This window comes from Mauremys mutica, chromosome 11 (genome assembly GCF_020497125.1).
Source record: "Mauremys mutica isolate MM-2020 ecotype Southern chromosome 11, ASM2049712v1, whole genome shotgun sequence".
Taxonomy (NCBI): Eukaryota; Metazoa; Chordata; order Testudines; family Geoemydidae; genus Mauremys; species Mauremys mutica.
This window is the reverse complement of record NC_059082.1, coordinates 50,630,139-50,657,487: the sequence shown is the minus strand read 5'-3', so window position 1 is coordinate 50,657,487 and position 27,349 is coordinate 50,630,139. Positions and strand designations below refer to the sequence as shown.

Below are 27,349 nucleotides of genomic sequence, written 5' to 3'. Positions count from 1 at the left end.
GCCAGCCACTGGGAAACATTCATTCCTGGGCTGATCCAGCTTCCACTCAAGTTTTCCCATGAACTTCAAAGAGAGCAGGACGGGGCGCTTCCTGCTTAGCGGTTGTACAACTGCAGGACAGCTGGCTGACACAGCACCTGGCTGAGCAGGTGCCCACCCTTTGCTGCATCAACATATGGACTTTGGGGGATCCAGGTCTCCCAGCCCACGGATCCCTTAGCACCAGCTCCCATTGATACTGCCATTGCAGTCAGGTTCAAGCAGGAGCAGGACTGGCCTTTGGTAGTGAGAGCTGCCAAGATCCACTGAATGTACTATGTGGTCAACACCTCCAGGGTTTGCTGGGTCCAAAGCTTCCCCAATTTCCAGGCAGCCGAGCCCTGGTGCCCACGCTCGGCGAATGAATAATAAAACTGACACATGCCACAGTGAAGAGCCAGAGCCATTCTTAGTACAGTAACATGATGCACCATCGTAGTAACATTTGGGGGAATGGAATGGAACAGAAAAGGGGCTGGTTACAGGAACAAAACATAAATTAAAAACCCCAATGACACGACCACTCAAACGGAATCTGTGCCCCGCCCATAAATATTAGTTCCTTATGTGCAATCATCTGTGTAGCTATAGTGCAATATGTCAGCTCCGCCCTGATCACGGAGCAGTCAGATGGACGGAGCGAGTCATCAGCATGGGAATCAGACCTGGTTATAGGCAAAGGAGAAGAACCGAGACACCCCAAACATACCACCAGCTGCTCCTGCAGCCTCTTCAGCTGGCCCTTCAGCTGGTCATTGCAAGCCAGAGAGCTCAACCCTGCCCACAATCACTGATCACTTCCATTGCACACCACAGGATTGGGCCCACGGCAGGGTGAGGGACATGCAAGCCCTGCAGGGAGCACACTGGTGGCCCCTGTGGGGGCAGTTTGGCCATTGCTAGGGAGGTACCCAGGCCAGGCTGAGCGGAGAGGTGTCCCAGGCATAACATATTTGGATCCAGAGGTTGCCCACCTCCTTGGAGTGCCTTCAGAAGAGAGCAGGGAGAGCTACGCCTTCACTAGCAGCACGGGTCAGACCAAGCTGGGCTCCTGTTGGGCACCAATTGGAACCCCCGCAGCCTGGGTGTTTGGATCCACTATGCCAGGGCAGCCCATTGTAATTAAAACATTTAAGGAACTAACAAAGGGCTACATCTCGCACAGCAACCCCCTGAACCTCCTCCTCCCAGCCCACGGTTTGCCTCCGTCCCCTCTGCCATGTAGACTGTAAGCTCTTCAGGGCAGGGATGTGGCTATTCCTTGACCACCAAACGCCGTGCCCTGTCTGGGCGCTATGTAGAGGCCAGACTCACACCAGTTACCAGTTACAATCAGCATGTGGATCTGAACGAGCCAGAACCTGGGCTGGGGACTTGGCTCCCAGTGCCTCAGCTCGGGGTTTGGAAACCAGAACGTGTCCCAAATTATTTGTGCCCAGGCTGAAGTTAGGGTTAGACTGAGCCACCTCTCACAACAGAGCAATGTAAGCAGTAACCGCTTCCCTCGGAGAGAGTGGGACACCGCCCTGGCTCACGGCAGAGATCAGCCGTGCCCCGTACCCCACAGGATGCTCTGCATGGAGGTTCCACTGAAGATCACACCGTGCTGCAGGTTGGGGACCACAGCAAGGGGCCTTCCACCAACAGGCAGCCTTTCAGGGGCGGAGGAGCTTTTCCCTTTTCAGTGGCACGTCCCTGACCTCCCGGGGTGGTTTTTGGTGAGCTAGCTGGCAGCATACGCAGGGCTCAGTGCTGAGCTGATGCTCGTTGCAGCAGGTGCTGTGCAAGTCCGACAGCAAATGCCATGCCCGTTGGCACAGACAGGCCCATGCTGACCTCAGGGTGGGATCTGGGGTGGCCTGGAGCACCCCGACCCTACTGAATAGGATCAACAGGGTTCCCTTGTTCCACACTAAGTCCTTACTGGGATAGTCTACCCGCACCCCTAGAATTTACTCTGTGGGGCGTGTGCACTGGGGGAGGAGACACAGACAGATGGGAATGTACTTTCACTGCCCTGGTCTGGACCATGCACCAGGGAAGGGTCTCCCCAACCATGCCCACAAGCATTTCACGTGGTCTATACTACAGATCCAGAGCCTTCCCGGACAGCTTTGCAGCGCGCCAACCATGGGTTGTCCCCAAGGACTGTTCTCTAGGGCGCCCCTCTAGAACACAAGCACCCGCTCTATGTGGGTTGCAGCCCCAGTGCTGGGCATGGTGGGCGCTTACCCCTGGAAGCCCAGAACTGTTGTTAAATGCTGGCTGTGCAGGATGTAAGTGCAGGCCATGCAGTGATCTCAGAGCACCTGTGAGTGCATGCCGGCACGGCTCCTTCACTTGTTAGCAGGCAGGATGGTCTCTGAAGAGGGCGACTGTTGTATCCGATAGCTGCTCCCTGGGCGGTGGGGTCTTGCATCCTCCCAACACAGAGCATGCCTCATGCCGATGGCTGTGTGCCGGGATGGCGTGCGATCGCTGCAGCCCAGCTCAGTACGGAACGCGGCTCTCCCCAGTGTCAAGTCAGAACAGGACAGGCTGATAGGAGGCTTAAAGAGAGAAAGTGAACGCCCCCGCGGAAGGGACGGAAGGTTCATTGGCAGGGCCTGTCGCATGAACAGTGACTATTTGCTTCTTTCCATCTAAACACCAAGGGCTCCTGGAGGATAATCCCCAACAGATCCCAGTGACTCGAGTGAAGTGCTGGCTCTAAGCTATGTGACAGTGTCCCCTTAGATCCCAGCAAGCCCCAGTGGAATACAATTCGACATGGGTGAGTCCCAAAGCCAGGTCCTTACGCCAGTGCGTTTCTGGGCAGATGAGGCATGTGCAGCAGGGATGTGGCACGTTAGCGAGGGGACCCTCTGGAACGGTGCCGGGAGAGTTCCTCCCATGCTCAGGTACGATGCAAACCTGTCTCACGCTGCTGCCAGCGCGGAACGAAGCAGCCCTCCCGAAGGGCACACGGGGCCCGATCCTGCTCCCTGCAAAGACACAGAGACTCTGCCCGCAACTGCAAAGAGCAGGATCAGGTGCCCACCTCTGTGCTGGTGCCCCTTTCCCCTGCATTTTGATGCCGTGCCTATGGATGGGAGTGAACGTTGAAGAATGACGTTCTCTCGCACACTCAGGCATGTGCTGCCAGCGTCCCACATAGACGCGTGCAAGGATCGGTGACAAGGACATCAATCCAGAGGGGAGCTCTGAACCAACCCCCGCCCCCCCCGATCATTTGATACATGGATTCCCCCCTTCGATGAAGCAGAGCAGCCATGGTGTAGAGATGAGCACTGGACTCCAGCGGCTCTGTAGTTCCATTGGCTGCTTCCCCGTTGCTGAGCACCGTCCTCTCCTCAGCTGGTTTGAAGATGGGAAGGGGGGAGTAAAAGTCAGAGATTTCCCCAAAAGGCAGCAGTTGGTGAGCTTCTTCACCGTCTGTGCTTCGCACACCCCCATCCATGCTCCTTGTGACCCTTGCACTGAGGAGCAGACAGGATGCCCCCCCACCCCAAACACACCCTGGTCAAAACTTTCTGACATTTATACATTATTTAAGACACACGCTGATAATATAAATTACTGTCTCTATATATACTATGTATAGGCAGCAGGTCTGTCCAGGAGGAGGGCAGGTGGGTGTCTGTTCATTTCCCTCGCTCCTCTGTGCAGTGCTGGAAGCGGGTGAAGCTCATGAAGACCTGCTCCAGGGAGATCTGGCTGACGGAATAATCCTCCACGTGGAACTTCTCTTTGGCTCTCTCCAGCGCCCCAAAGACCTGAGGGGAGAGCACAAGAGCCCGGGTGACTCCACGTGGTTGGGCTTGCGGGGGGGAGAACTGGGTGGGACTCTCTGGACTGATTTACGTGGGAGGTCAGATCAGGCATCTCTATCTACACAAGCCTCACTTAAGTAACGGTCCACAGGGCTCGGAGTTCACTTTGCAAGCTTGTTTCCTTACCTACGGGGATGCCCCGGAGCCCCAGTGAGGGTGGCATGTATCCCATGACACAGCGCTGGCTACAGGCCCCAGGCAATGCTGCACTCTGACAGGGGTCACTGGAGGAGAACCCTGCTTGCGGTGCCACCTGCTGGTCAAACGGCAGGTGTGGATGGGTTTCCACAGGAGCTGGGTCTGACTGTCCTGACCTGGCAGGGGAGGTGCTGGGGCTCAGGGTGGAGGGTGTTTAGTGAAGGGTCTGCCCCTGTTTAAAGAATACGTCCCTGGGATGGAGGCAACTGGGTTGCACAGTTCACCAAAACCCAAGGCAAGCGGCTCAGGCCAGGACAATCTGCACGGCGCAGCTCACGAAAACTGCATCCCACGGTGCTTTTGAGCTCAGCAAGAGGCTCAGGCAGCCAGGAGTGAGTCAGAGCGACGGGGAAGGGGGAACAGGGGCTCTCAGACAAGATCTGACACACGACAGAGAATGAGCATGTCTGAGAGACTGAGGCTGTTCCAGATGGAGAGAGCGGCAGAGGAGAAGGCTCTCACACCAGAAGCAGAGACATGGCCTGAAGGGCTAGGCTGGTGGCAAGTCCAAGGCAAACAGGAGAAGACGGAAGAGAAATGAAGGGGTGGTGGGGCGGGGGCTATGGGTGTACGCGACAGGGTCATGCTTCCAGGAGCCTTGGACATGCTGGACCTGGGAGCTGCAACAGGCCAGGTGAGAAGAGATGAAGGAAGAGGCAGCCAGGGCTGCAGTGGAGATGGAGAGGAGCAGATTTGCAGACATGGGAGATGGAGACACAGAGCTCAGGGACAAGGGTTAGGGGAAGGGGAGACAACTGGCAGGTGAGAGGTGAGAGAGGGACGGGGAAGCACCTCTCACCCAAGATGGTCAGCTACACTGAAGCAGAGGTTTCCATGTGCAGGACCAGCAGAGGGTGTGGACAGCAGATGCCTTGGAGAGACTCGCCCTGAGGATGCCCCGCCCACAGCACTGTTCCCTCTGAGCTGCACAGCAGAGCTCGGCAACTCCCAGCCCAGGCATGCTGGCTTGGCCATTTCTGGGGCAACTGTTTTTGCCCAAAGAAATTCGAAAGCCCCCAGAAAGGGAGGAATTTTGCCCAAGCCAAAGCCAGAGGCCAAAGGCTGTGATCACCCACAACCTCCCAGCACTGCTCAAGGGGGAGCGGTACAACCCCTGCGGCACCCAGAGTCCAGCCACTAACGCACAGCCCAGTACTAGCAGAGCCTTTGGCCGCAGTCACATACCCTGGTATTTCTTTATTGTAGCAGCTTTGGGTACCACGTGCCAGTCACAGCACTGAGTTGGGTGGGGGACACCACTGACTCATTCCTAACTATTCTAGAGAGATTTAAAGACCTCCTGAAATAGTGCCCCCTCCAATTACCCATCTGCTCTGGGACACAAATCAGCTTAAAATGCAACCGGCGAGAGGAAAAGGCAGAAATATTAGCATGGGGAGTGGGGGTAGGGAGAGGAGCTGAAGCTATTTTTAAATCCGTTACTTCCGATGGCCTGTATTTCAAACGGACAGTGTCCCTTTAAACAGACACCAGTAAATGGAACGTCAGTGGCCCGGGGGATGTGCGTGTTGAAGCAAAGCCCAGCTGCAATGGATGGATAATCCCAGCTGGAACGGCACCCAAGTCTCTCCATTCACTCCCTGCTTCGCTCCAGCGCCTCCGGTGTCTGCTATGGAAAGGGAGAAGCCTGGCTTGGCCTGGGCCAGACGCTAGCCGCCTCTGGCCTGCCCTCACCTGTGCCCAGCTGAGGTTCTTGTTGGTCAAGTGATAATGGACCATGCCTTGGTGCTCGTGCTTCAGGACACTCCCTGGGGGAGACAAGCAGAGGTTAGCACTGAGTTAGGAGACTGCAGGCGACATGCACATGCATGGGTGCAAATGGGGCCCGCTGCCGAGCCCCACGCCCAGGGCTCCCCGACATGAACGGGGGCTGTGTTCCTGTGAGGGGCTGTACCTGGAAACATCTTCTCCACAAAGGCCTTGAACACCTGCACGTCGCCCTCCTCCTCGGCCCTGGTTTTTGCCAGCAGGGTGTATCCGCTGCCGAACTTGCTCTTCAGGTGCTGGGGGCTGCCCAGGCATTTGAACTGCCCGTTCACCATGATGGCCAGCCTGGTGCACAAGGCCTCACACTCTTCCATGCTGCAGGGAGGAGAACAGAGCCATGGAATGGAGGCAGCACCCAGAAGCGACCATGCTGGAACATCAGGGGGTGTTGCTGCCTGGGACTGGGGCCAGGCACAGGAACCTGCTCTTTACCCACATGGGAGGTGGGGTGCCAGCTCCCCCTCCCTGTCCCTGCTTCGCAGGCCAGACGCCATGGACAGAGCTGAGTGGGTTACACTACGAAGGACTGGGCACTGCCACCATTGCAATAGTCATTCAGCAGGTGCCACAAACACTTGCCCGTGTAATACAGCCGGGTGCTCTGGGAGACAGGGAGCAAGGGCTAGTCCATTGCAGGGAACCTCCCAACCAGCCTGCCCCGCTTCTCCCGGTCCCCGCTGGATCCCAGCAAGGAAAGGGGTGCCAGCCACCTGTGGGAGGTGATGATGATGGATTTTCCACATTCCCGTGTCCTGGTCACGGCATCCCAGAGCAGGCGCCGGGCCACAGGGTCCATGCCGGTGGAGGGCTCATCCATGAAGATCACAGGAGGCCCGCCGATCAGGGCAATGCCGGCGCTCAGCTTCCGCTTGTTGCCGCCGCTGCAAGGGAGGGACCAAAAAGATAGGCAACCTTGAAAGCAGCTCTGGGAGAGCCAGGCTGGGAGAGCATCGTGCATGGCTCTAGGGGATGCCAAGCTGTCTGGGCTACACCGGGGGGTGGGGACAAGCCTGGGGCATCTCCTCAAACCATTCCCATGCGACCGTGCTGCGACCGCCCCCGCCCCAGCTATAACAGGTAATAATTTGCACAACCCTGTGTCTCAGTGCCCTGCGGTGCATTTACCTGCACAGCCCCTTCAGGCAGGGAAAGTTTCTCCATTTGACAGATGGGGAAGCCCAGGCAGAGACAGGGAGGCCGGCCAAAACCTCTCAGCAAGCCTGTGACAGAGCTGGGACTAGAGCTTCGATCTTCTGAGTCCCAGCCCTGAGCTTTAACCACTAGGCCAGACTCCCGCAGGCACTCAGGTTTCCAATCCTGCCCACAGAGACGTGTCTGGGCAGAGAACGCCTCCGGGTCTCCGTCTCACCTGTAGGACCTCACTAGCTTGTCCGCGTGGGGCTCCAAGAGCAGCCCTCTCAACATGTTCTCCACGCAGCTGCCGATGTAGCGCTCGGGAATCCCCCGAAGCCGGGCATACAGGCTCAGTGTCTCCCGCCCAGTCATGTGATCCAACAGGGCATCAAACTGAGGGCAGTAGCCAATCCGCTGCTGGACCTTGGAGCAAAAGAAGGCCAAGAAAATAAGCCAAGAGCGAGGGGCTCATTTCACTGAGATCACCAGCAGGGGGAGCTTTGTTCTTGCCACAAAGACTCCCTCCACTACTAATTGTTTTACATTAATTACATCAGTGGGTAGATTCAAACCCCAACAGCCCTGAATGTACTGGGTCTCCAGACAGACAGACACCCCCCTATGAAAGGGCCTTATGACTAAAGGGTCTTCTAACCAGCTGGTAGGATAATGAGCCATGAGAAGCAACACAGCTGCTAGCTACGTAGGGATAGCTAGCTAACCACAGCATGGGTGGCTGCTGCTTGCCGATTCCTACACAAGCTTCCTGAGCTGCTAGCCTGACAACCCCATACTACCCTATTCAGATCCTCTTTGGGTGGCTCAATTCAGCTGGCTGTGGCTACCAAGAAAGAAAGCTGCACTCTATGTACTGCCTGGCAATAAGCAAGAGGAGAAATTGGTCACTCAGAGAGCTAAAGTGGGCACCACACAAAGTGTTCTCTGTACAGAACGTCTGGTATCTTGCTCTCGAAATCCTCGCTAGCAAGAGTGATATTTGCGCCAGACTCCTATGGCCTGATCCCCTGCGTTAGTTTCTGGTGGGTAGCTTTCCAGGTCTTAACTCTGTGTTCCCTCTCCCAAATCAACAACCTCTGCAAACCAGAGCCCAGGGACATGAACACCTAGCTACAGCACCGCTTCAGCATGAGAAGAACAAGATCACAAGTTCCTAACCAGTTTTATTCTGCAGCCGGCCCTGCAGATTCAGTGTCTGTGCAGAGGGTGCTGTGCTTCCTTGTGTCTGCCGCTTCCCAAAGAGGGGCTGCCAGGGGTTAGAGAGACAGGGAGAAGAACAAACTAATGCGGGGAAAGGGACAGACACAGAAAACCTCGTTGGAACTTTGTCAGGATTCGAGGAGAGCCCTCAAAACCGATCCCCAATGTCAAGGCGGATTGTCTTGGGGAAGGAATTGTTAAGATGCCTGGAGCAGCAGTACCATGTATTGGCATCCACCCACCGATGTGTCAGACCTAAATGATCATGGCCCGTTCTCAGGATTCTCTGCAGGGCTACCAGATGCTTAGTGAACAAGGGAAATGCTGCTGCTTTGGCTGACATCATTAGTTTCCTGAAAGTCAACCAAGATGGACAGACAAAGGCCAGCTCATCCCATTTAGGGACTACAGGTCCATTATCGGTCTCATAATGGTCAGCACCCACTACTTCAGAGGAAGGTAAAGAAACATGATGGAACAGCCTATCTATAGGGGTGTTTCTCACCAATTCCCCATCAGTTAGTAGCTACTTTATTCCATAAGGTATCAGGGCTTCAATCCCTTCTGCATAATTTTAACTCTCTTGAATCTAACTGCAGATGTTCTCATTAGCCATAAAAAGGTCTAATACTTGTTTTAATCATGCTAAAATCTCATTGTGTGGCAATGAGTTCCACCAGCTAGTTATGCATTACGTGAAACATTTCCTATAACTAGGTTTATTAAATGTGTTGCTTACAACTCCGTTGAGTACCCACAATTCTTTTAAACAGAAATTGTGACAGATATGGCAATTTCCTGCAGTATCCTTGAAAAACCTTGCTGAATTAAGTTTAAGTAACTTTGGCATCGACTGCACTGAATGCACAGTTTATTGATTATTGTGGGTTGGGACTGTCTGTACCCTCGAGGGGGAGATGGGATGTAAGGAGGATTGGAGGATATAAGGACTACATTGAACAACATGCCAGAGGAGAATGGACTTTTGATGTGGATTTCCTGGGAAATGTCTAGGGGGAGGGGAATGCGAATTCCTCACCTCTGGTTATGCCAGAACACAGCCTTTGGGAGCTCCGCCCTGAGGGCCTTTGCCTGCTGATCCCCTGTTCCCACAGACTGGACATCAAAGGCCAGCAATGTGTAAAGAAATAGATGACCTGACCAGGTGACTGTTCTGTGTCAGAGCTAAGGCTGTTATGAACTTGTACCCCCAGAAAACCCTCCGGAGGGGTGCGAAAGGCTGACTCCTGCCAGAGCCCTGCTGGAGACGGGGTGATCCCTGGTGAGATCATTAGCAGGCGTGTAGGTTTTTATTGTTGGACTCTCACCTTAAGAATAAATGAGTTGTGTGAGAACTTGTAACTGCTGGCAATTCACACCATTACAGATCCCACACGCTGCCTGCCACCAGATCTGTCATGGTTCAGACCAACGGCACAGGTATTCCCACAGGTATTCCCACCGTGGTCCACCAAGGGCACCTGCTCTAGGCTTCTGGCTTCTCAGCCATCACCTCTCTTGGGCAGTGACCTGCGTCTCTCTCCTGCCGGACTGGGGTTTTCCTAAGCTGCACAGTTCCGGCCTCTACAGCGCTATCCCCAGCAAGCAGGACTGCCTAGGCAGGCCAGCATCTGCGCTTTGTTTCTCTCCAAAGGCTGGGAACAGTTGTGGTTGCCAGCAGGGCTAAGCTCCTGTAGTCAGAGTGCACCACAGAACTTTTGTCCACCTGGCCAGTTAGTGCGCTGTCGATTTACACCTTGGCTTGCCACACACTAAGTCTCCATGACAAGCCCTAATTTCCATGCTTGTTTTTAGCAGCCCATCTCATGCTGGGTAGCTTAATGCACTTTGAGTACTGTGCATGGCGTGCTTCAAAGAGTGATTGAAGTTATCCACGTGTTAAACTTGTTTGATCTCAGCCGTTACAGCAGAGGAGGCCAGCATGCCAAGTAACCAGATTTCACTCAGTGGAGCAGGCTGGCTGGACATGAAAGCAGCACCTTGGGATCATTATTACATCAGCCTACAGTGCAGCACCCCCAAGTCCTGCTTCAGCCCTTCCACGTACCAGGCAGACAGCTGCTAACCACATGCACACAGCCAGAAGCAGCATCATGCACTTTGAGAATCAAACACAGGGCGCTGAAGCAAGACTTCTCCCCATCCTGCCCCTCCAGCAGCGCCTGCCATGGGTGGCAGCAGAACCCCAGCCTCGCCCCTTCGCTCACTGGGGTTCGGTACCTTTTTGATGTTGGCCAGAATGCTGTGGCCGTCCACATAGGCATCCCCCGAGGTGATGCTCTCGTCGCCCGTCAGCATTTTGAAGGTGGTGGTTTTGCCAGCTCCATTGAAGCCCAGCAGGCCAAAGCACTCCCCTTTGTTGACCGCCAGGGAGATTCTATCCACAGCTAGCAGAGACTCACTGCTGTTATACACCTGGGAGAATGCAGAGAGCAAGCACTCGTCACAGGGAGGCTGGGCTGCTTCTGTCTGCCACAGATGCACTACCGCTGCTTCCTGACTGGGCGCTGGGCTCCACAGGGGATGCTCAGGGACAGGGCTCAGAAGGGGACCCCACCTTGAGACAAATGAAATCCAAGCCCTGACCTGATGCAGGGCCAGGAACACGGAATTAGATCCCCACCTCCTACCCCACAGCAGCAGGGGGTCCCTGCCCACCACAGCTTTGCCCAGTGTGAGGAGGGAAGCTGACCATAACGTGGGCATTTGGCATCCTGCGTGTGAGAGCAATGGGGCTCAGGCCCCTGTCTCATGGCAGCCAGCGTGCAGGGCCTTAGCATGCAGTGCTCAGTATCATAGAATCATAGGACTGGAAGGGACCTCGAGAGGTTTTCTAGTCCAGGCCCCTGCACTCGTGGCAGGACTACGTATTATTTAGACCATTCCTGACAGGTGTTTATCCAAGCACCCAGGGAAATGGCAAGCATGGGCGCATCCCTTCACATTCACGGAAGCCCAGGGCTTTCCTTGGGCACTGTGCTGTCAATTCCTCCCCATGGACGTGCCAACAGGATGCTCCAAGGACTAACAGCTGCACTCTTCCACCCCAGTCAGCACCGCCACTCACCAGGGTGAAGATGGCCTTGTGGAACTTGGCATTTGTGCCAAGTTGCTGGGGGCACTTGCGGAGGAAAGGCCAGATTTTGCTGCTGTGCAAACAAACGCACAGGCCAGAGGCTGTGTAAACATTTCCTTGCATGGCTTTGCTAGAGCACCTTGAAATCCAGACCCGCAACACTCCTGCTAAGCTGTAGTGGCACAAACCATCCGTGTCCATCCCCTTTAACCCAGGAGCCCTGTAGGAATCAGATCTGCGAGGTGCCTGGGCTCCAGCTCACCTTAGTGAGCTCTTTGATGACCAGCGGGCTGCTCAGTGATGACAGCAGCTCTGGCGGGGACTCCAAAACTTTCTTCCTCTCATCTGCCACGTCCCGGTCTTCCGGCAGCACGGGCATCCTGTTCAGAAGCATTGCCTATGCCGGTAGAACCAGAGGGAGTTATTGGCAGGGGCAGGTGGGCTGCCTCGGGCTGACCGAGGGCAAGCCCCCGACATGGAGATTTTCCGATACACCCTGGATGTACCTTCCCACCGAGCCAACCTGAGGATTGATCCAGCACCTCCTGCCCTCGGTTGATCCTTCTGCCCAGTTGACTCTAAGAACAATACTCTGCCCCCGCCTGACACAGCCCTGATCGGGGTGGGGCGGGAGGGGGAGGAGAAACCCCCATGCTCAGCGGACGGATAAACCAGTGCTGTGAGCAGTTTAGCGCCTCCGATTACTCCTGCTCTTAGTCAGCAAGAAGATGGGATTTAGAGCAAAGAGCAGGTAGTTCGGGGCTCCAACACAATGACCACACCTCTCACAGGCCTCGTGCGCCGTTGAGATTTGGACTTGCTAAGTCATGCTCTAGGAGGCTTTCTTTACACCAGCCTGATGCAAACGCCCCTGAACTGAGCACACATCCCCCAATCCCAATGGTCCCAAACGCTCGGGGACAATCGGGACCAGATCTGAACTGAGCACTTTGGGCCCATCTCCAGTTTGTATCATCACTCCAAGAGCCAATGGGCCCAATTCCCATTTACACCAGCGTCACCTCCCTGACATCAGCGGAGCCAATCCTGACGACACGGGGAGTCTCTATACAGGACCCCAAGCACACAGACACCCCCTGCAATGCTGGGCCTGGCAGACTTCCTGCGGCACATGCTTGTGGCCAGAGGCACATGCCAAACCTGGCAGAGGGGGCCATGAACAGGGCAGTTGCTGGTACGAGCCAAGAAAAAGGCACAGACCATGGAGAACGAAGGTGGGGGGGTAGAGGAGGCCTGGAACGACAATGCGCAGTCAGCAGCTCACCCATTTCCGCCTCCTACAGATGCCGCAGACTAAGGTCCTCAGTCTCCAGAGGAGGTTAGTTTCAATGAGGAAGAGAAGGAGGAGGAAGGCGGCGCCCTGGACACTCAGGGAGGTCAGATATTGCCCAATCCCTGGAGTCTCCCATGAGAAGTAATTCGTCTGGTAACTGATATCTGGAAGGGGGGGGGAAGGGGAGGAGGAAAAAAAAAATCAGAGGTGGGTCATTCGGCCCTTTGGTGGGAGGGGACAGTTGGGCCAGTGCCCCTCCTCCGTGCCACACCCCGTCAGAGAATGCAAACTGGCAAGGATCTGGTGATGCAGAAAGATGCCCATGAGGACCCCCCCCAAAGACCACTGGATTCTTCATTCTTTGTCCAGACTTTAACCTAGTTCCTCTGAGGTAAAAGGCGAATGCCCCACCCCCACTGTGCCCTTCCCCCTCCCCATTAGCCTTTAACCATCTCCTCGTTTCTTGCTTTCCAAACAGACTTCTCAGCTCCACCGTCCAAGGGCAGGAGTGGAACCCCAAGGTGCTGGAACCACTGTGTAGCAGGGCAGCTGCCCCACTCCTGGAGAACAGGGGTTAAAAGCAGCCAAGTTAAGCTGATTGGGGAAGCAGCCACAGCTGGGGCCACACCCAATCAGGGCCCAGCTGGCCCTGATAAGAGGGCTTGGGGCCAGTAACTGGAGGAGTCTCACTCTAGCACTGGAGTAGGAAGGGCCAGCTGCTTGGGAGCAAGGTACCTGAAGCAGAGCAGTGCTGGGGAAGGACAAGAGGAGCTGGGGAGCTCCAGCCTGGTAAACCCTCAGGCTGCAGGACTTGGTGAAGGCCTACAGAGGTACTGGGGCTGCAGAGGTGTAGCCCGGGGATAGGAAGAGGCAGCTGGTCCTACCCCATTGCCAATGATGAGTGGCCATTACAGACTGCAGTCTGCCCCAGTGAGCCGGGGCTAGATGATGACTGGCAGTAGCCACTGAGGCAAGGTGGGTGTAGTGGGTTGGGGGTTCCCCTGGTAGGGGAGGCCCAGAGAGTGAGGATCCTGCAGGGGCAGAACCCCAGGGTAAGGGGTACGGGGACACTGGGAGGGACACAGGGCCTGAGGCAGGTGAGCCACAGGCCAGCAGAGGGCGCTCCAAGCTGGAATCAAGCTAATTCCCAGGACAACCAGCAGGAAGCGCCGCACTGGCGAGTCTCGCTTTGCTACACACAGATTTCCCACGCTAAGGTGTCGTGAAGGAACACTAACTGTAGAAACCAGGCCCAGAGAAACAGGGAGACAGGGATTCACCCTTGCTGTGTATTCACACATCAGGGATCAAAGACACCAGTAAGCTTTCTAGTATTTTTCACCTCTCTCCAAGCTCCTCCCCTGAACTCTTCTGTCCCCCTTGAGCCTGGCCCAGCAATACCATGGCTCTGGATCACCATGAAGGTTCTAATCTGCTCTCCAGCTCCCCAGGAGCCCAAATGCCAAGTCAATAAATATAATTCCACCAGCCAATTTGCACTGGTTTCCCCAGAGGGAGCCAAGCCGAGCCTCAGGAATACAACTGCACCATGAAGGCACTCAATAGCACCAAATGATACAGAGGGATGAGCAGCATTTGTAATTCAAGTTCCCTTGAATGTCAGCAATGTTCCTTTCTCTCCCCCTAACTCCCAACACCTCTCAGAAAAGTCTGCTATGGACACCAGCTCGTGCCATCTTACTGCAGGGTGCGTAGGGATGCTGGACAGTCGTGGGCTGGCGAGCTGAGCAGGGAGTGACTGGGACACTCACTGAATGCTTTGCAGATGATGATGGCTTCGACAGAAGAGGTGCAAAACTGAATGAACTCATAGTTCTGGTAGAAGTCACTGATGCACTGGCCCAAGCAGTAGTTGGGCAAAATCAAGAAGATTTTATCCAGGGTTCTGGACAGGTCCACGAGGCCCAGCTCTGAAAGAGAAATAAGATCAGCTGGGCGGACTTCAATGATGGAACCTGCTGTCTTGCCAAGAAAACACAGCGCCAAGACTTCAGAGTTTACAAAGCTAGGAGGGAAAATGAATTGGCACCACAGTGCATAGCAGGAGGAACGAATCTGCAGAGATGTCCCTGCTAGCAATTAGTGCTGCAGGATCCCCCAGCAAAGGAACTGAGGAAAACCTCTTTCCACTGGAGGACAAATCATGCCAGCATCCTTATGAGACACAGGGGGTGGGGGATGGGGATTCTGTCAGGAGCGCAGAGGGCAGCCCCTTTACCTGGAATGCTCATGATCGTGACTGCGAGGAAGGTGGCTGTGCCCGAGAAGATGTTGAAGATGGTGAGGCGCGTGTAGGCTGTAGATGCCACTGAAAAGAAGAAGCTGAGCAGGTACATGAGGGGGATGATGGCCCAGCCGTACAGCAGGAAGATCAGCATCACATCGACGAGGTGGCTGTCCTGGGTGAAAGCTTTCACGTCGAAGGCTTGGAATATCACCTTAGAGACGACATCGAGAGGAAAACCAACACGAGGAGTGAGCTGTTCTAGATCATGGCCCATAGAGCCTCCATCTGAACAGGCCAGACAGCAGCATTGTTAAGCTGTTAGCTAACTCTTCACACGCACTGCCAGCTCCCTCCGGGGCCTGGACAGAGCAAACTGTCTGATGAAGCCCCCACCTCTGCACAACCCCATCAGCTCCCACCAGGGTACGACAACATTCTCCTTTTAGAAGAAGCCATAGATCAAGACACCGGGAGTAAAGCAACACTGTTTACACTTCACCACCACCACAAGTCTTTCCAGCAGGATTACGGCAGGCCAGAGATGCAGTTTTCCCTTTTGGTCCTTTAGAGTAATCGAGACAATAATGGATCCAGCTGGGACGGTCCCATTCTATCTATCTCCAGACTACAACACTGGGCATCATGTAGACGTTTGAGCATCTCAGAAACATCAGTGAATTTATCCTCAACCCCTGAAGAGACAGGGAAATATTATCCCCATTTTACAGATGGAGAACTGAGTGACAGGGCAGATCAGTAACTTGCCCAAGGTCACAAAGGCAGGCTGAGGCACATCAGGCCAGTGGATCCAGGTCTCATTACCCAGTTCATGCAAGCCACCAGTTCGCATCACTCATGAAGAGGCTCAAGGAGTTTATGGCAAATGGAGAGCTGCCCAGGCCATGCCACTGAGCTACGTGACATGGTACAGCCCAACTGGATTGGCCACATCAGCACCTCCTACAGCTTCTGGCCCTTTGGGAGCCATCTTCAGCCCTGCTCTGCCTAGAGACAGTTACTGTAATAAGAGGGGCCCTCAGGATAGGAGATGGATGGAAGTTGACAAAGTTACTGGCCCAGTGGAAAGGGGGGGCAGGAAGGGGAAGCAGTAGACATGATATATCTTGGCTTTAGTTAGGCTTTTGACACAGTCCCACATGACATTCTCATAAGCAAATTAGGGAAATGTGGCATACACTAAATTGATATAAGATAGGTGCTCAAGGGGTTGAAAGACTGTTCTCAAAGGAGTAGTTATCAATGGTTTGCTGTCAAACTGGGAGTGTGTTGCTGGTGGGATATCACAGGGATCAAAATCGAGGGTCTGGTACTATTCAATATTTTCATTAATGGTTTGGATAATGGAGTGGAGAGGATGCTAGCCCTTTGGAGGCCAGGATTAGAATTCAAAATAACCTTGACAACTGCAGAATTAGTCTGAAATCAACAAGATGAAATTCAATAAAGACAAGTGCAAAGTACTTCACTTATGAAGGAAAAATCAAATGCACAGCTACAAAATGGGGAATAACTGGCTAGGCAGCAGCACTTCTGGAAAGGATCTGGGGGTTAGAGTGGATCACAAATTGAATGCAAATCAACAACGTGATGTAGGTGTGAAAAAGGTTAATATTCTGGGGAGCCTTAACAGGAGTGTTGTATGTATGACACAGGAGGTAATGGTCCCGCTCTGTGTGGCACTGGTGAGGCCTCAGCTGGAGTTCTGTGTCCAGTTCTGGGCACCAAACTTTAGAAAAGATGGGGACAACCTGGAGAGAGTCCAGAAGAGAGCAATGATAAAAGGTTTAGAAACCCTGACCTGTGAGGAAAAGTTAACCTGGGCACATTTAGTCTTGAGAGGAAAAAAAAAGACTGGGGGGAGGAGCGGGGGACCTGATAACAGTCTTCAAATCTATTAAGGAGTGTTATAAAGAGGAAGGTGATCAATTGTTCTCCACTCCTCTGAAGGTAGAAGAACCAGTGGGCTTAATCTGCAGCCCAGGAGATTTAGGTTAGCTATTAGGAAAAACTTTCTGACTACAAGGGGAGTTAAGCTCTGGAATAAGCTTCTAAGGGAGGTTGTGGAATTCCCATCATGGGAGGTTTTTAAGAGCAGCTGGACGAACACCTGTCAGGGCAGGTCTAGGTTTACTTGGCTCTGCCACAGTGCAGAGGGATGGACTAGATGACCTCTCGAGGTCCCTGCCAGCTCTACATTACTATGATTCTAATCCAGGGACATGTCAGTGGTGACTCACCAGCATCAGCGCACAGGGAATGAGGAAGTTGATGAGGTCCCAAAGCAGGGCTGAGAGCCAAAAATTGGCCACGTAGACTCCGCTGACAAACTGCACGTGCTTGGCCTTGATGGCTCTCTCGCTGACCAGCAGGAGTGCGAAGGTGCTGGACAAGGAAGCCATCCCATAGAGCAAGTTTATAGCAATGGCGAACCCAGTCTGGCCTCTAAGGGAACATTAAAACAACTGGTTAGCAGGGGGAAAATCTCACCAGAGCAATACCGAGCATTTTAGCTCATGCTGCAGACTACGCCATAGGCTGCACACAGACCAAGCTTGAGCTACTGTGGCTGTATGGCCTATTGCTATTCCCTCCCCCAGCATGGATTCTCCTAATGCCAGATGGGATCCTGACCATCTTCCAGACCCACCCCTGGGCTCCCTCCCAGTCACTCTAGGCAGCAATGAGCCCAGTGCTCCAGCCTGGAGAGCAGATGGACAGTTCGGGGAGACGTTCTTGGTGCAACATCTGCTCTGCAATGTGTTCAGCATTTGCTGCACCAAAGGGCAAATCCTGAGCGGTGCTGCAACTCCCATAGACTTCAGTAAAAACTGCAGGCACTCTGCACTACTCAGGATTGGGCCGCAGCAGTTCACCCCTGGCTGGACCTTTACCCATCACATAATTCAGCACCAATGGCAGGCTGCTTTGCCTGTGGAGAGGAGCCATGGGCTGGAAGAGCATAGTGTGCCAAGGTGCCAGCAGAGCTCGAGCAGCCCCTGTCCGCCCCAGGCTCAGCTCAAGGGAGCCAAAACCACGCCCAAGATGTAAGTGAAATAAAAACGAACGAGCACTACAGTAGTAACCCAGTGCCTCTAGCCACAACTCTCGGAGCACCTGGCAACCATCAACTAACCCTAACACTCCCTTGTGACATCAGCAGCATGATCCTCTGGGAAGAGAGGGGAGTCAAGGCACAGACAAGCGCGGTACAACATGGCTGAAAGTGGGCATCTCCACTGCCAAGTACCTGCCTACACTCTAGACACCTACAGCCTGACTTCCCAAGGTGTTCGTCAGCTCCATCGACCACAGCAAGAATCCTGGGCCCTCAGCGTCTCCGAAAACCAGGCTCTAGGTGTCTAGAGACAGACTCAGCCACTGAGACACCCACTTTTGGCTATTTGGGTTTACATGACCTTGGGTGAGGTCACGCAGCAAGTCTGTAGCACAACTGGAAACAGTGCCCTGATCCCCTGACTCCCAGGCCTGTGCTCTTGCCTGAGATAATACTCCCAGTTTTGGGAAATTCTGCACGGGACCCATAGCTGGTGCAAGTTAGCGTGGCTGGATGGAACTAGGCCTATTCACTCCAGCTGCCGATCTGGGCCCCTAACCCCTGGCATGAAAGCAAGTAGTAAGGAAGCTGGATGTACTCCATGAGCTGGTCCTTTGCTGTCTCTGTTATGTTCCGGGGCTGGGGATAGTTGGTGACAGTGATGGAAGCATTGGGTCCAGCCAGCAGCCGGAACAGGGCGTTGTCTGCCAGCATCAGTGCAGTGGCGGAGGCATGATACGCCTGGTTGTTGAACAGCGCCATGACCACCGTGCGGTTTTTGACCTCTTCGAAGGAAGCAGCTGCGATATAACGTTCGTTGAAAGTTCCGCCCTCCTCCGCCGCTCGGGAGATCAGGTATTCCTCCAGGTCACCTGTGCCAAGCACACCCACTTCGCCATTACAACAGACCCCAGCTCATACCCACGCAACGCACACTAGGGCCTGAGCATAAGAGCAACCACACTCCATCAGAAGTCCACAGGAGCAGGGGAGGCTCCACACCTCAGAGTCCAGCTCTAATACACCCTGACAGGGGAATTAGGTGCAAGGCTTGGCACGCTCCACACTGAAAGAAATCGCATGCTACACAGGTGGGTGAGTCTTAGGTTTGTGTTGGTGGTTTTTTAATTCAGGAAAAACTCAGAACATACTGCATGGCTCTGCAAATCTCCAGGGCTTGGATAGGACACACAGGACAGGCAACTGATAGATCTAATCAGTGATAGGCTGCTTGCTTAATATAAAACTGAAATGCCCTTTGAAGGGAGCATAGATACTTCTAGTACTTCTATGCTGAGCTAAGTCAAAAGAGGATCACGCCATCCAGAGTTCTTGCTAAGGGATGAACCTACAGGTTGTTATTTAATGTGACAGAAGAAATCGAATAGCAAGTCTACCAATAGTGCAAGCGTGTCAGAGAGATACAGACAGGCCCCCGGGGGCCAAACCTAACAAAGTTGGGGAAGGGTTATTTAAAGAAAGCTGTTTATGGGACAGCCTGTACAGCAATTCCAAGCCTTCCTATAAAGCCAGATTTCCTTGTTTAGAAGCAAGATGCGCTTGTTTAACACAGCATTCTGAAAGCAAACATTTTTAAATTAAGTGAACACGCACGCAGAGTCTGGGAAAGCTGAACTAAGTTTAACCCCCTGTTCTCATCTACACGAGGAAACATTTATGCATCTGCAAACAAACATCTACTTGTCTGACAGACGGCAGAGGCTAGCTAAGAGCCAACATAGCCTACCTTGAGAAATAATATGGAGAAAATAAGCAGACTATATGCAGACCTGGATACATTTAATGAGCATTAATATGCACACCTTATATTAAGAACATAAAGCCAGTGAATACTGAGGCCAAAACTGAGTTCTGAGCTAATGGAGAAATCTTTTGTCACCCTCCATAAAAAGAATTAGCTACCAGAAGTGCTCAGGTTGAAAGGCAGGTGGAAATTGGGAGGTTAAGGTGGAGCTCTGTCTTTAGCATTCCTGCTTAGCGAAATGGTCTAACAGGACAGGATCAGAAATAACCTATGTACTGCATTACCCAGGCCGTTCAGGATACAGTGAGGCTGGAATCTGACTTCCCCGGTGTCTGCTGGCTGCATCACATTGATTCTGCTCAGTTATTCTAGCTGTTCACGATCTTTGGAGCAGGCGACCAGCAGCTCTTATACATATAGCCTGATGCTGTATGACCCCTCCAGAGTAGCAGCCCCATCCCTGGCCTGACCTACCTAGCACCTCCAGGGGCACTTGGCCCTGAGCATCCAGCAGCGCTGCATACTGTTCCGCCAGCCTTGGGGAGATCCTGGATGCCTCGGAGACAGAGAAAGGCACGACAGTCTTGCCATACGGGTCCAGCGTCAGCCTGAGCAGCGCGGAATCTCTCGGCCCGGGGAAGGTCTTGGCAACAACCAGAGCAAGGGTTGTGAAAATCAGAGGCACCAGGAACTGCGCTGCCACCATCTTCCAGTTGCGCCAGCTGTACACTGCCCTCTTCATGAACATGGCATAGAACTGCTGGCAGCACAGGTAGAACTGAGATGGGAGAGAGGGGAGAGGAGGTTTTATTTTGACACCAGCAGACAGCCCAGCAGGACAAGCATGCTAAAACCCATCCCTGCTGGGCCCTTCCTGACCCAGACCATGCTAACTGGACTCACATCAGAGCTCCCACTAGCGATGCTGGCTTCCAGCAAAGCCTGTAAGAACATTATGGGGGGTTAACAACTTGACTTCTGATGGCAAGGTCAACAATCTGCAACTAACCAACAGGCCACTGTCAGCTTGAGATCCGATCTGTTTTCAGAAGAGTAGCTCCAGACCCCTACCCCAAGGCCCCAGCCAGTTTTTGTGGTTTTACAACCACCTTGTCTTACTTTTTTCTCTCCTCCTCTGTGGCTTAGTGAAATACACACAGAGAGAAATAGGAGAATGTGGACACACACAGGCTGCATACAGGGTGCTGCTGCAGCTGCACAAAGTGAGAGAAAGATTGTGTCCACTAATCTTCAGTGCTAGGCACAGGCGTGCTACTTGGAACAATGGCAGGGAAAATATTAGATAATTTGCATCTCTTTCAATTGAAAGTGACCCTTTAAACATAACACTTGTAGGGCTGTTGTAGCTGTGTTGGGGGGCCCGAGAGAGCTCGTCCCTTCTACCCAACAGCAGCTGGTCCAACAACAGACATTGTCTCTCCTCTAAATCTAATGCACTTTTAAAAGGGCTGCAGTGGCTATTCCCTCATTTAATGCACAAAATCCACCTAGCAGAGGAAAGACGCCAGAGAGAGGAAATCTGCCTTTATAATGCTGGAAATATTCAGTGTTAAACATTGAGAAGAGTAAGATCAGGACATCTCAAAAGGAGACAGGAATTCTTGTACTTCCCAATTAAAGGCTTAAGATGCACACAATCCAGTGATTTCGCTATGGAGGAATTCTGCCTCTTCTCCTATACACCTCAACCCTGGCACAGCAACTAGTGCCAGTCAAATCAGAGAGGTTTCAGAAGGAGAGCGACTGAGACACAGTTCAGATTGCAATTCTGGGCATTTGAAATCAGAAGCAATGGGAATCCAGAGTCAGAGGAGGGGACTAGAATCAGGACTTCTGGTTTTAATTCCTGACTCGGCCACTGACACACTGTGTAACCTTAGGCAAGTCACTTCACCGCTCTGTGCCTCAGTTTTCCCACATGTAAAATAGGGATCCGACACTGACCTGCCTCACAGCTACACAGGTGAAACCAGCCAATCACTGTGCTCTCAAATGAACTCGCACAGAAAAACGATAAAAGACAAAAACTCTCCATCACCCATGGGAGAACACTTCACAAAGCAATCGCTCCACATCTGGCCTCTCAGTCCTCATCCTCCAAGAAAACCTGCACCACACCTTGACAGACATACCTGGGAGCTTAAATTCATAACTTTGGTAGATACTGAAAATCATGGACTCAATAGAGACACTGGTTGTATGTCTCATTACAACAACCTGTAACCCACTAACCCTGCTTTGCCTTATGATTGCAGTGTTGGTTAAATGCCCACTTCATCTTGAATGGTCTCCTGCAACATGTGTTAACTCCTTACTACGCTTAACAATCTGTTCCCCCTTGCATTTAGCTGTGACACAGATTACCTTTCCCAGACCTGAAGAGGAGCCCGGTGTAGCTGGAAAGCATGTCTCTTTCACCAACAGAAGTTGGTCCAATAAAAGATATTACCTGCCCAACCTTGTGTCTTTGTCTCAATACGACAGTTCCCTCCAAACCCCAACCAAGCCAGTGGAGACACTCTCTAGCCTTCCCTACGCCCGGACATTCCTGACGGAGCACTCACCCCTGTGTTCAGTTTGATACTGGAGCAATCCTCCGTGATCAGAGCCCCACTATCATCAGTCATGTCAGTCATTCCACTCAGGCTGCTGGAGTCATCCATGGCCCAGTCGTTGGACCGCCTCTCGTGCTGATACTGCAGGGCAGGGAGTTGGATGGCTTGGATATCCATGCTGGAGTCCACCAGCTTGCCAACCCTGAAACACAAGGAAAAGCAGCCAATGGAAGTCACGCAGGGGACTGAATTTCATGCTGCTACATTAAAACAAAGGAGACTCGTGGGTCAGTGCTAACAACTTGCACTACAGATTGGCCTGAGCCCACACAACCATGCAGGGTTCTAAACGGACAAGCTGAACTCCAGTCCACATGCCCTTTCCCAGCCTAGGTTCATTCAGATTTTTGCCTGATCGACTCATCCCCCCACATATTTCTCTCTCAGCTATTCATTCCCAGTTCAGCCATGAGGAGGAGGGTTCGTGGAAAGGCTTTATACTATGGAAATGTTGGTCCAGGAGCTTTCAGGGCTCCAAGAGGCTCTTGCGAATGCTGCTTGGATTTTTTTTTTTTTAAATCTAAGAAAACTGAAGGCGGCTTTGGCCAATCACGTGCTGACTCAAGTGGCATTTCCAGAGAGCCTCCCAATCCAACTTCACAGTGCTCTAAACAGCAGCTTGACTCGGGTCTACCACCAGTGACATCTACAGCTGAAGTGGAAGAGGTCTGTGCTGTGGATCTGAGGGCTGGGGGGTTCAAACACTGTTGATGACTCATACAGAGGTGAAAAATGTATAAAATTGAGTGCAAGGATGCTGGAGTAATTGCCGGAATGACTGGCGATCAGCCGAGTCCCTTCTGGACTTCTGTGACTGACTATGAATGACAGGAATTAGGGCTACATTAAATCTCAGTGATCAGTCGTGTAAGAGACGCATGAACCCCAGGAGGGTTCAGTTGTTTCCTTAGAGGTTCCTAGAGTGCCCTTGTTTTCAGTACAGGTTTTACATGTCCACAAGCTATTCTGATCTCAGAGCCCCGCTGCAAGGCTCAGATCTGGAAACTTTCCTGAGAGGATAAGGAAGGGGATTGGGTTCACTCATCATGTCACTGCACTGAAACAGATATTGCTGACAGGGGCTTGTATTCGGAGACCCCACCCTTAGTGAGTGGGGTGTAAGCCTTCCCCACTGGCTATCTGAATGGCTCATCGCGTGATACTCACCTGAGGAAGACCTCCTCCATAGTGGTGACAGAGGCACCATAGCTAGCAATCCCCAGCTCCTCCCGTTTCTGCTCCAGCTCCGTGAACAGCGCCTCAAACCTGCCAGGACAGGGATGGAGTTAGAAGCTGCATTCTGGCCCTTGCTAGAAGCCGGCTCTCCAGTTTCCCTGTGCAGAGGCCAGGCAATAGCCAGCCACACTCGTCCATTAGGATGCCAGGCAGACAGCTCCCTCAGACAAGCTTGTTCAATTAATGGACCAGCAGAGGGTGAAGGGAAGCAAGATGGAGCAGAACAGCAGTTCACCAGCAGGTGTTGCCCTAGACACCCAGCGTCGGGATTTCAGGCAGACAGGGTTGTACGGGAATCAAGTCAGCTAAGGGCAAAGAGACCGTCCGGACACTGGCCAAGCGCTGGCATGAGCCAAGGAGCCTGGGTTCCATCATGCAGCTCCTGCATTCAGTTATGCTTTGGCTCTGGAGCAGCTTTTCAGCTCACTCTTTACCCGCCCGCCTTGCAATGGAAGGGTGGTTTGCCCAGCGCACGGTCATCCCATTGCAGCTTCACTAAGCCCCTGTGGAAACGCTAATCCAACAGCATTATATCCCTGTAGCGCCCATGGCGACTAGCCTTACTGTGCGATGACACGGTTCCTGCCCCGAGGAGCTTACAATCCAAGCAGCCCTCCAGCGTCAGAGCCCTGCTGCCCGTTAGCGACAGCACGCCTGGGAACAGCAGGGATCTCCCCCCAGCAGTAGGAGCACTCTGGTGCCTATACCAGACTGCTCTAGCCCTCCTAAACGGAGGCCGAGGGCTCCAGCACTGAGCATGGAGCTACGCAGCAAAGCTGCTTCCTCAGTCTCTCTTCTGTGCACCTGAGGAGCGACCTGTGTGCCCCACGTCAGGCAGTCTGGTCTGTCTTCTCTAGATACAATAGCTGGGGTGTACCAGAGACCCTCCATCCTAGGAACGCCATTGGCCAATCCAGGGAGAAGCCCTGTTTGGCACTTGGGAATGCTGTGGCAGAGCAACTGAGGAACTTGTCCAGGGTCCCAAAGGGAGTCAGCATCAGCAGGGTCTCCTGGGTCATAATCCTGCACTTTAACCACCAGGCAACTCTGCTCCTCTAGGCAGCCCTTCGCTCGATAGTGTTGCTTTGGCTACTGACAGTTTGCCCAGTTAGTCTGGATTTCGGTCCATGTTAGGTACCTCTGTGACGCCCATCACCATAGTGTGTGGGAACTCACAGTCTTTAAAGCATCTACCCTCAGCACCCCTGGGAAGCAGGGCAGAACTACTGTTCCCATTGTACAGATAGGAACCGCAGCCCAGCCAGGCTAAGGGACTTGCCCAAGGTCACACAGGAAGTCTGGGACAGAGCAAAGATTTGGACCCAGGCTCCCATGTTGTAGGCTAGTGCCCTAACCACTGGCCCATCTTTCCTCCTACACCTTGCTGGATAACCGAGCAGTGCAGCATAGTTTAGGTCTCTAACTGCTGGCAGGCCTTGTGTGTGGCAGTACTGCCAGAAACTGGGCACTGCAGCTTGGCACCGGATTCGGCACACAGCCATGTAAACAGCAGTGAAGGCAGCTATGACAATTGCCAAGAGCAGCTGTTACCTGTGTGTGCTCTCTGTGGGCAGAATGAACGACAGCTCGGCACCAGCATTGCTCTCCAGGCTGGCATTGGGCACGTACTGACAAATGAGGCGGGAGATCTCTCCGAGGTTACAGTACGGCTCCTTCACCATCACCATGTGGTAGCCGGCACCTGGAGGAGGCCAGGTACAGAAAGGCACCAGTCACAAAGAAAATTTCTTCCACGGCATACCTAGCCTCTCACTGCTGAGGAGAAGACAGGGCCCAGCCTAATGCCACATTACATGGACCTCTACAACCTAATACCAGGTGGCACCTCGACAGGACCTGAAGAAGTCTCACCTACCCTCCCCAGCTGGGAGCTGGTGGACGTGACCCCAGGGACTAGCGGATAGTGTTGATCTAGAAGGGAACCCTCAGGAATCCCAGCACCAGAAGGAGTGAAAAACCCTCCCAGCCTCACGGTGCCTGCAGTCTCTCGAAAAACACACGAGCATAAGAACGGCCAGACTGGGTCGGACAATGGGCCATCTAGCTCAGCTTCTTCCAACAGTGGTTGGTGCCCGGTGCTTCAGAGGGAATGAACAGAGCTGGGCAATTATCGAGTGATCCATCCCGTCATCCAGTCCCAGCATCTGGCACTCAGAGACATGTGGAGCATGAGTCGTGTCCCTGACCATCTTGGCTAATAGACACCTATGGACTATCCTGCATGAACTTACCTATGATGAGGAATATGGGCAGATGACATCTCGAAGAGAGAGAATGGCAACAGGCAGGGGGAGTGAGTGAACAGGAATACAAAACGACCAGGGGTTTCCTTGTTAGTCCCACCACCCCTTCGCCCTTGGAGTCTCTCCCTCCCCAAGGTGCCTGACAGCAGAGCTCCAAGGGTGGATGTAGCCTCATGAGCCCATGGGTGCACTACACTAGACCACCGAGGGGGCACCTATCACCTGCAGCAGCACCCCTGCCTCCAGCCCAGTGCTGCAACCCAAGCCTGGCCTGAGGAGGACAGGAGAGAGAGGCCTCCCTGCACTCACCCTGCTGGGGTGGGTCCTGTCCCCTGGCGCTGGGCTCAGCTCCTTCCCTCAGTCTCCCTCTGTCAAGACAATGGGGCAGCTGGGCCAAATCTGAGCGAGTAGTCACAGTGCCACTCAGGCTCGGGCCGGGATCCCGTCTGCCATGATGGAGGGGCAGGCAGCTGTGCCAAACCTGTCACGTGGAGGGGAAGCTGGGCCAAACCTGAGCTGGGGGCCCTGTGCAAGTGCACATTGGTTGATCCAGGCCTGAGTCCTGTGGGTGCAGGGGCATCCACGGACCCTGGCTAAAGCCACCTCTGCAATGTTCCCCTCCCCAGCAGAAAGGCCCTGCAGCACCCCCATGAAGCCTGGAACTCCCTCCTCCTCTGGGCAGATGGAGCGAGGGAGAAGGTGGCCTCTCCATACCATATTTGTGCTTGAGGAAGAGCGAGGACCCGCAGCATTGCAGCTCGCCCTGGGCCATGATGGCGATGCGGTCTCCAAGCAGGTCTGCCTCATCCATGAAGTGGGTGGTCAGCAGGATGGTACGGCTGCTCCTCTGGTGCTGGAGGAGGTCCCAGGTGGCCCTGCGGGAGGCTGGGTCCATTCCTGATGTTGGCTCGTCCAGCATCACCACCTGGGCACCAGAGAAGGTCATCTGTTAGATGGGCCTAAGACAGACCTGGCACTGTGCAGGGGCCTGAGCTGAACACAGCCCTGGCCTGGCAGCTCCGCAAAGACACGGGGAGGGGGGACACAGATAGTTACAACAGGGTCAAAGGAGCAACAAGTGGGAAATCAGGGGTGGAATCAGCTCAGCATGTTAAATGTCTGTACACAACTGCAGGGCATATGGGGAGCAAACAGGAAGAACTGGCAATATTAGCGTATGAGCTAAATAATGACTTAACTGGCAGCAGAGATGTGGTGGGATAAGTCTCATGACTGGACCATTGGTAAAGAGGGGGTGTAGCTCATTCAGGAAGGACAGGCAGGGTAAAAAGGGAAGAGCTTTGCATTATACACCTAGAACATGGACACTTGTTCTGAGGTCCAGGAGGAGGTGAGAGGAAGATCATTTGAAAGTCTCTGGGTAAAGAACTACAAGGGTAAAAAGTAGGGGTGACGTCATGGTAAGGGTCTACTATAGAGCACCAAATCAGGAAGAGGAGGTGGATGAGGCAAAAAACAGAACTATCCAAAGCCCAAGAGCTGGTAGTAATGTGGGACTGGAA

The 27,349-nt window shown here is 53.4% G+C and overlaps 1 protein-coding gene across 1 annotated transcript in view; it reads right to left on the bottom strand.

Moving 5' to 3' along the window:
• Nucleotides 1-424: 424 nt before the first annotated feature.
• Nucleotides 425-27,349, bottom strand: part of ABCA3 (ATP binding cassette subfamily A member 3) — an 81,004-nt gene continuing 54,079 nt past the window's right edge. Inside the window, exons 15-31 of the mRNA XM_044980998.1 lie at nucleotides 26,541-26,751; nucleotides 25,114-25,264; nucleotides 23,494-23,592; nucleotides 22,276-22,468; nucleotides 20,165-20,468; nucleotides 18,524-18,797; nucleotides 17,108-17,312; nucleotides 14,841-15,060; nucleotides 14,374-14,532; nucleotides 12,593-12,765; nucleotides 11,570-11,704; nucleotides 10,452-10,646; nucleotides 7,228-7,415; nucleotides 6,569-6,739; nucleotides 5,986-6,173; nucleotides 5,766-5,839; nucleotides 425-3,815 (exon numbers count right to left, since the gene is read on the bottom strand). Of these exons, the coding sequence (XP_044836933.1) occupies nucleotides 3,684-3,815; nucleotides 5,766-5,839; nucleotides 5,986-6,173; nucleotides 6,569-6,739; nucleotides 7,228-7,415; nucleotides 10,452-10,646; nucleotides 11,570-11,704; nucleotides 12,593-12,765; nucleotides 14,374-14,532; nucleotides 14,841-15,060; nucleotides 17,108-17,312; nucleotides 18,524-18,797; nucleotides 20,165-20,468; nucleotides 22,276-22,468; nucleotides 23,494-23,592; nucleotides 25,114-25,264; nucleotides 26,541-26,751 (3,072 nt within the window). The 3' untranslated portion in view covers nucleotides 425-3,683. The remainder of the gene's footprint in view (nucleotides 3,816-5,765; nucleotides 5,840-5,985; nucleotides 6,174-6,568; nucleotides 6,740-7,227; nucleotides 7,416-10,451; nucleotides 10,647-11,569; nucleotides 11,705-12,592; nucleotides 12,766-14,373; nucleotides 14,533-14,840; nucleotides 15,061-17,107; nucleotides 17,313-18,523; nucleotides 18,798-20,164; nucleotides 20,469-22,275; nucleotides 22,469-23,493; nucleotides 23,593-25,113; nucleotides 25,265-26,540; nucleotides 26,752-27,349) is intronic.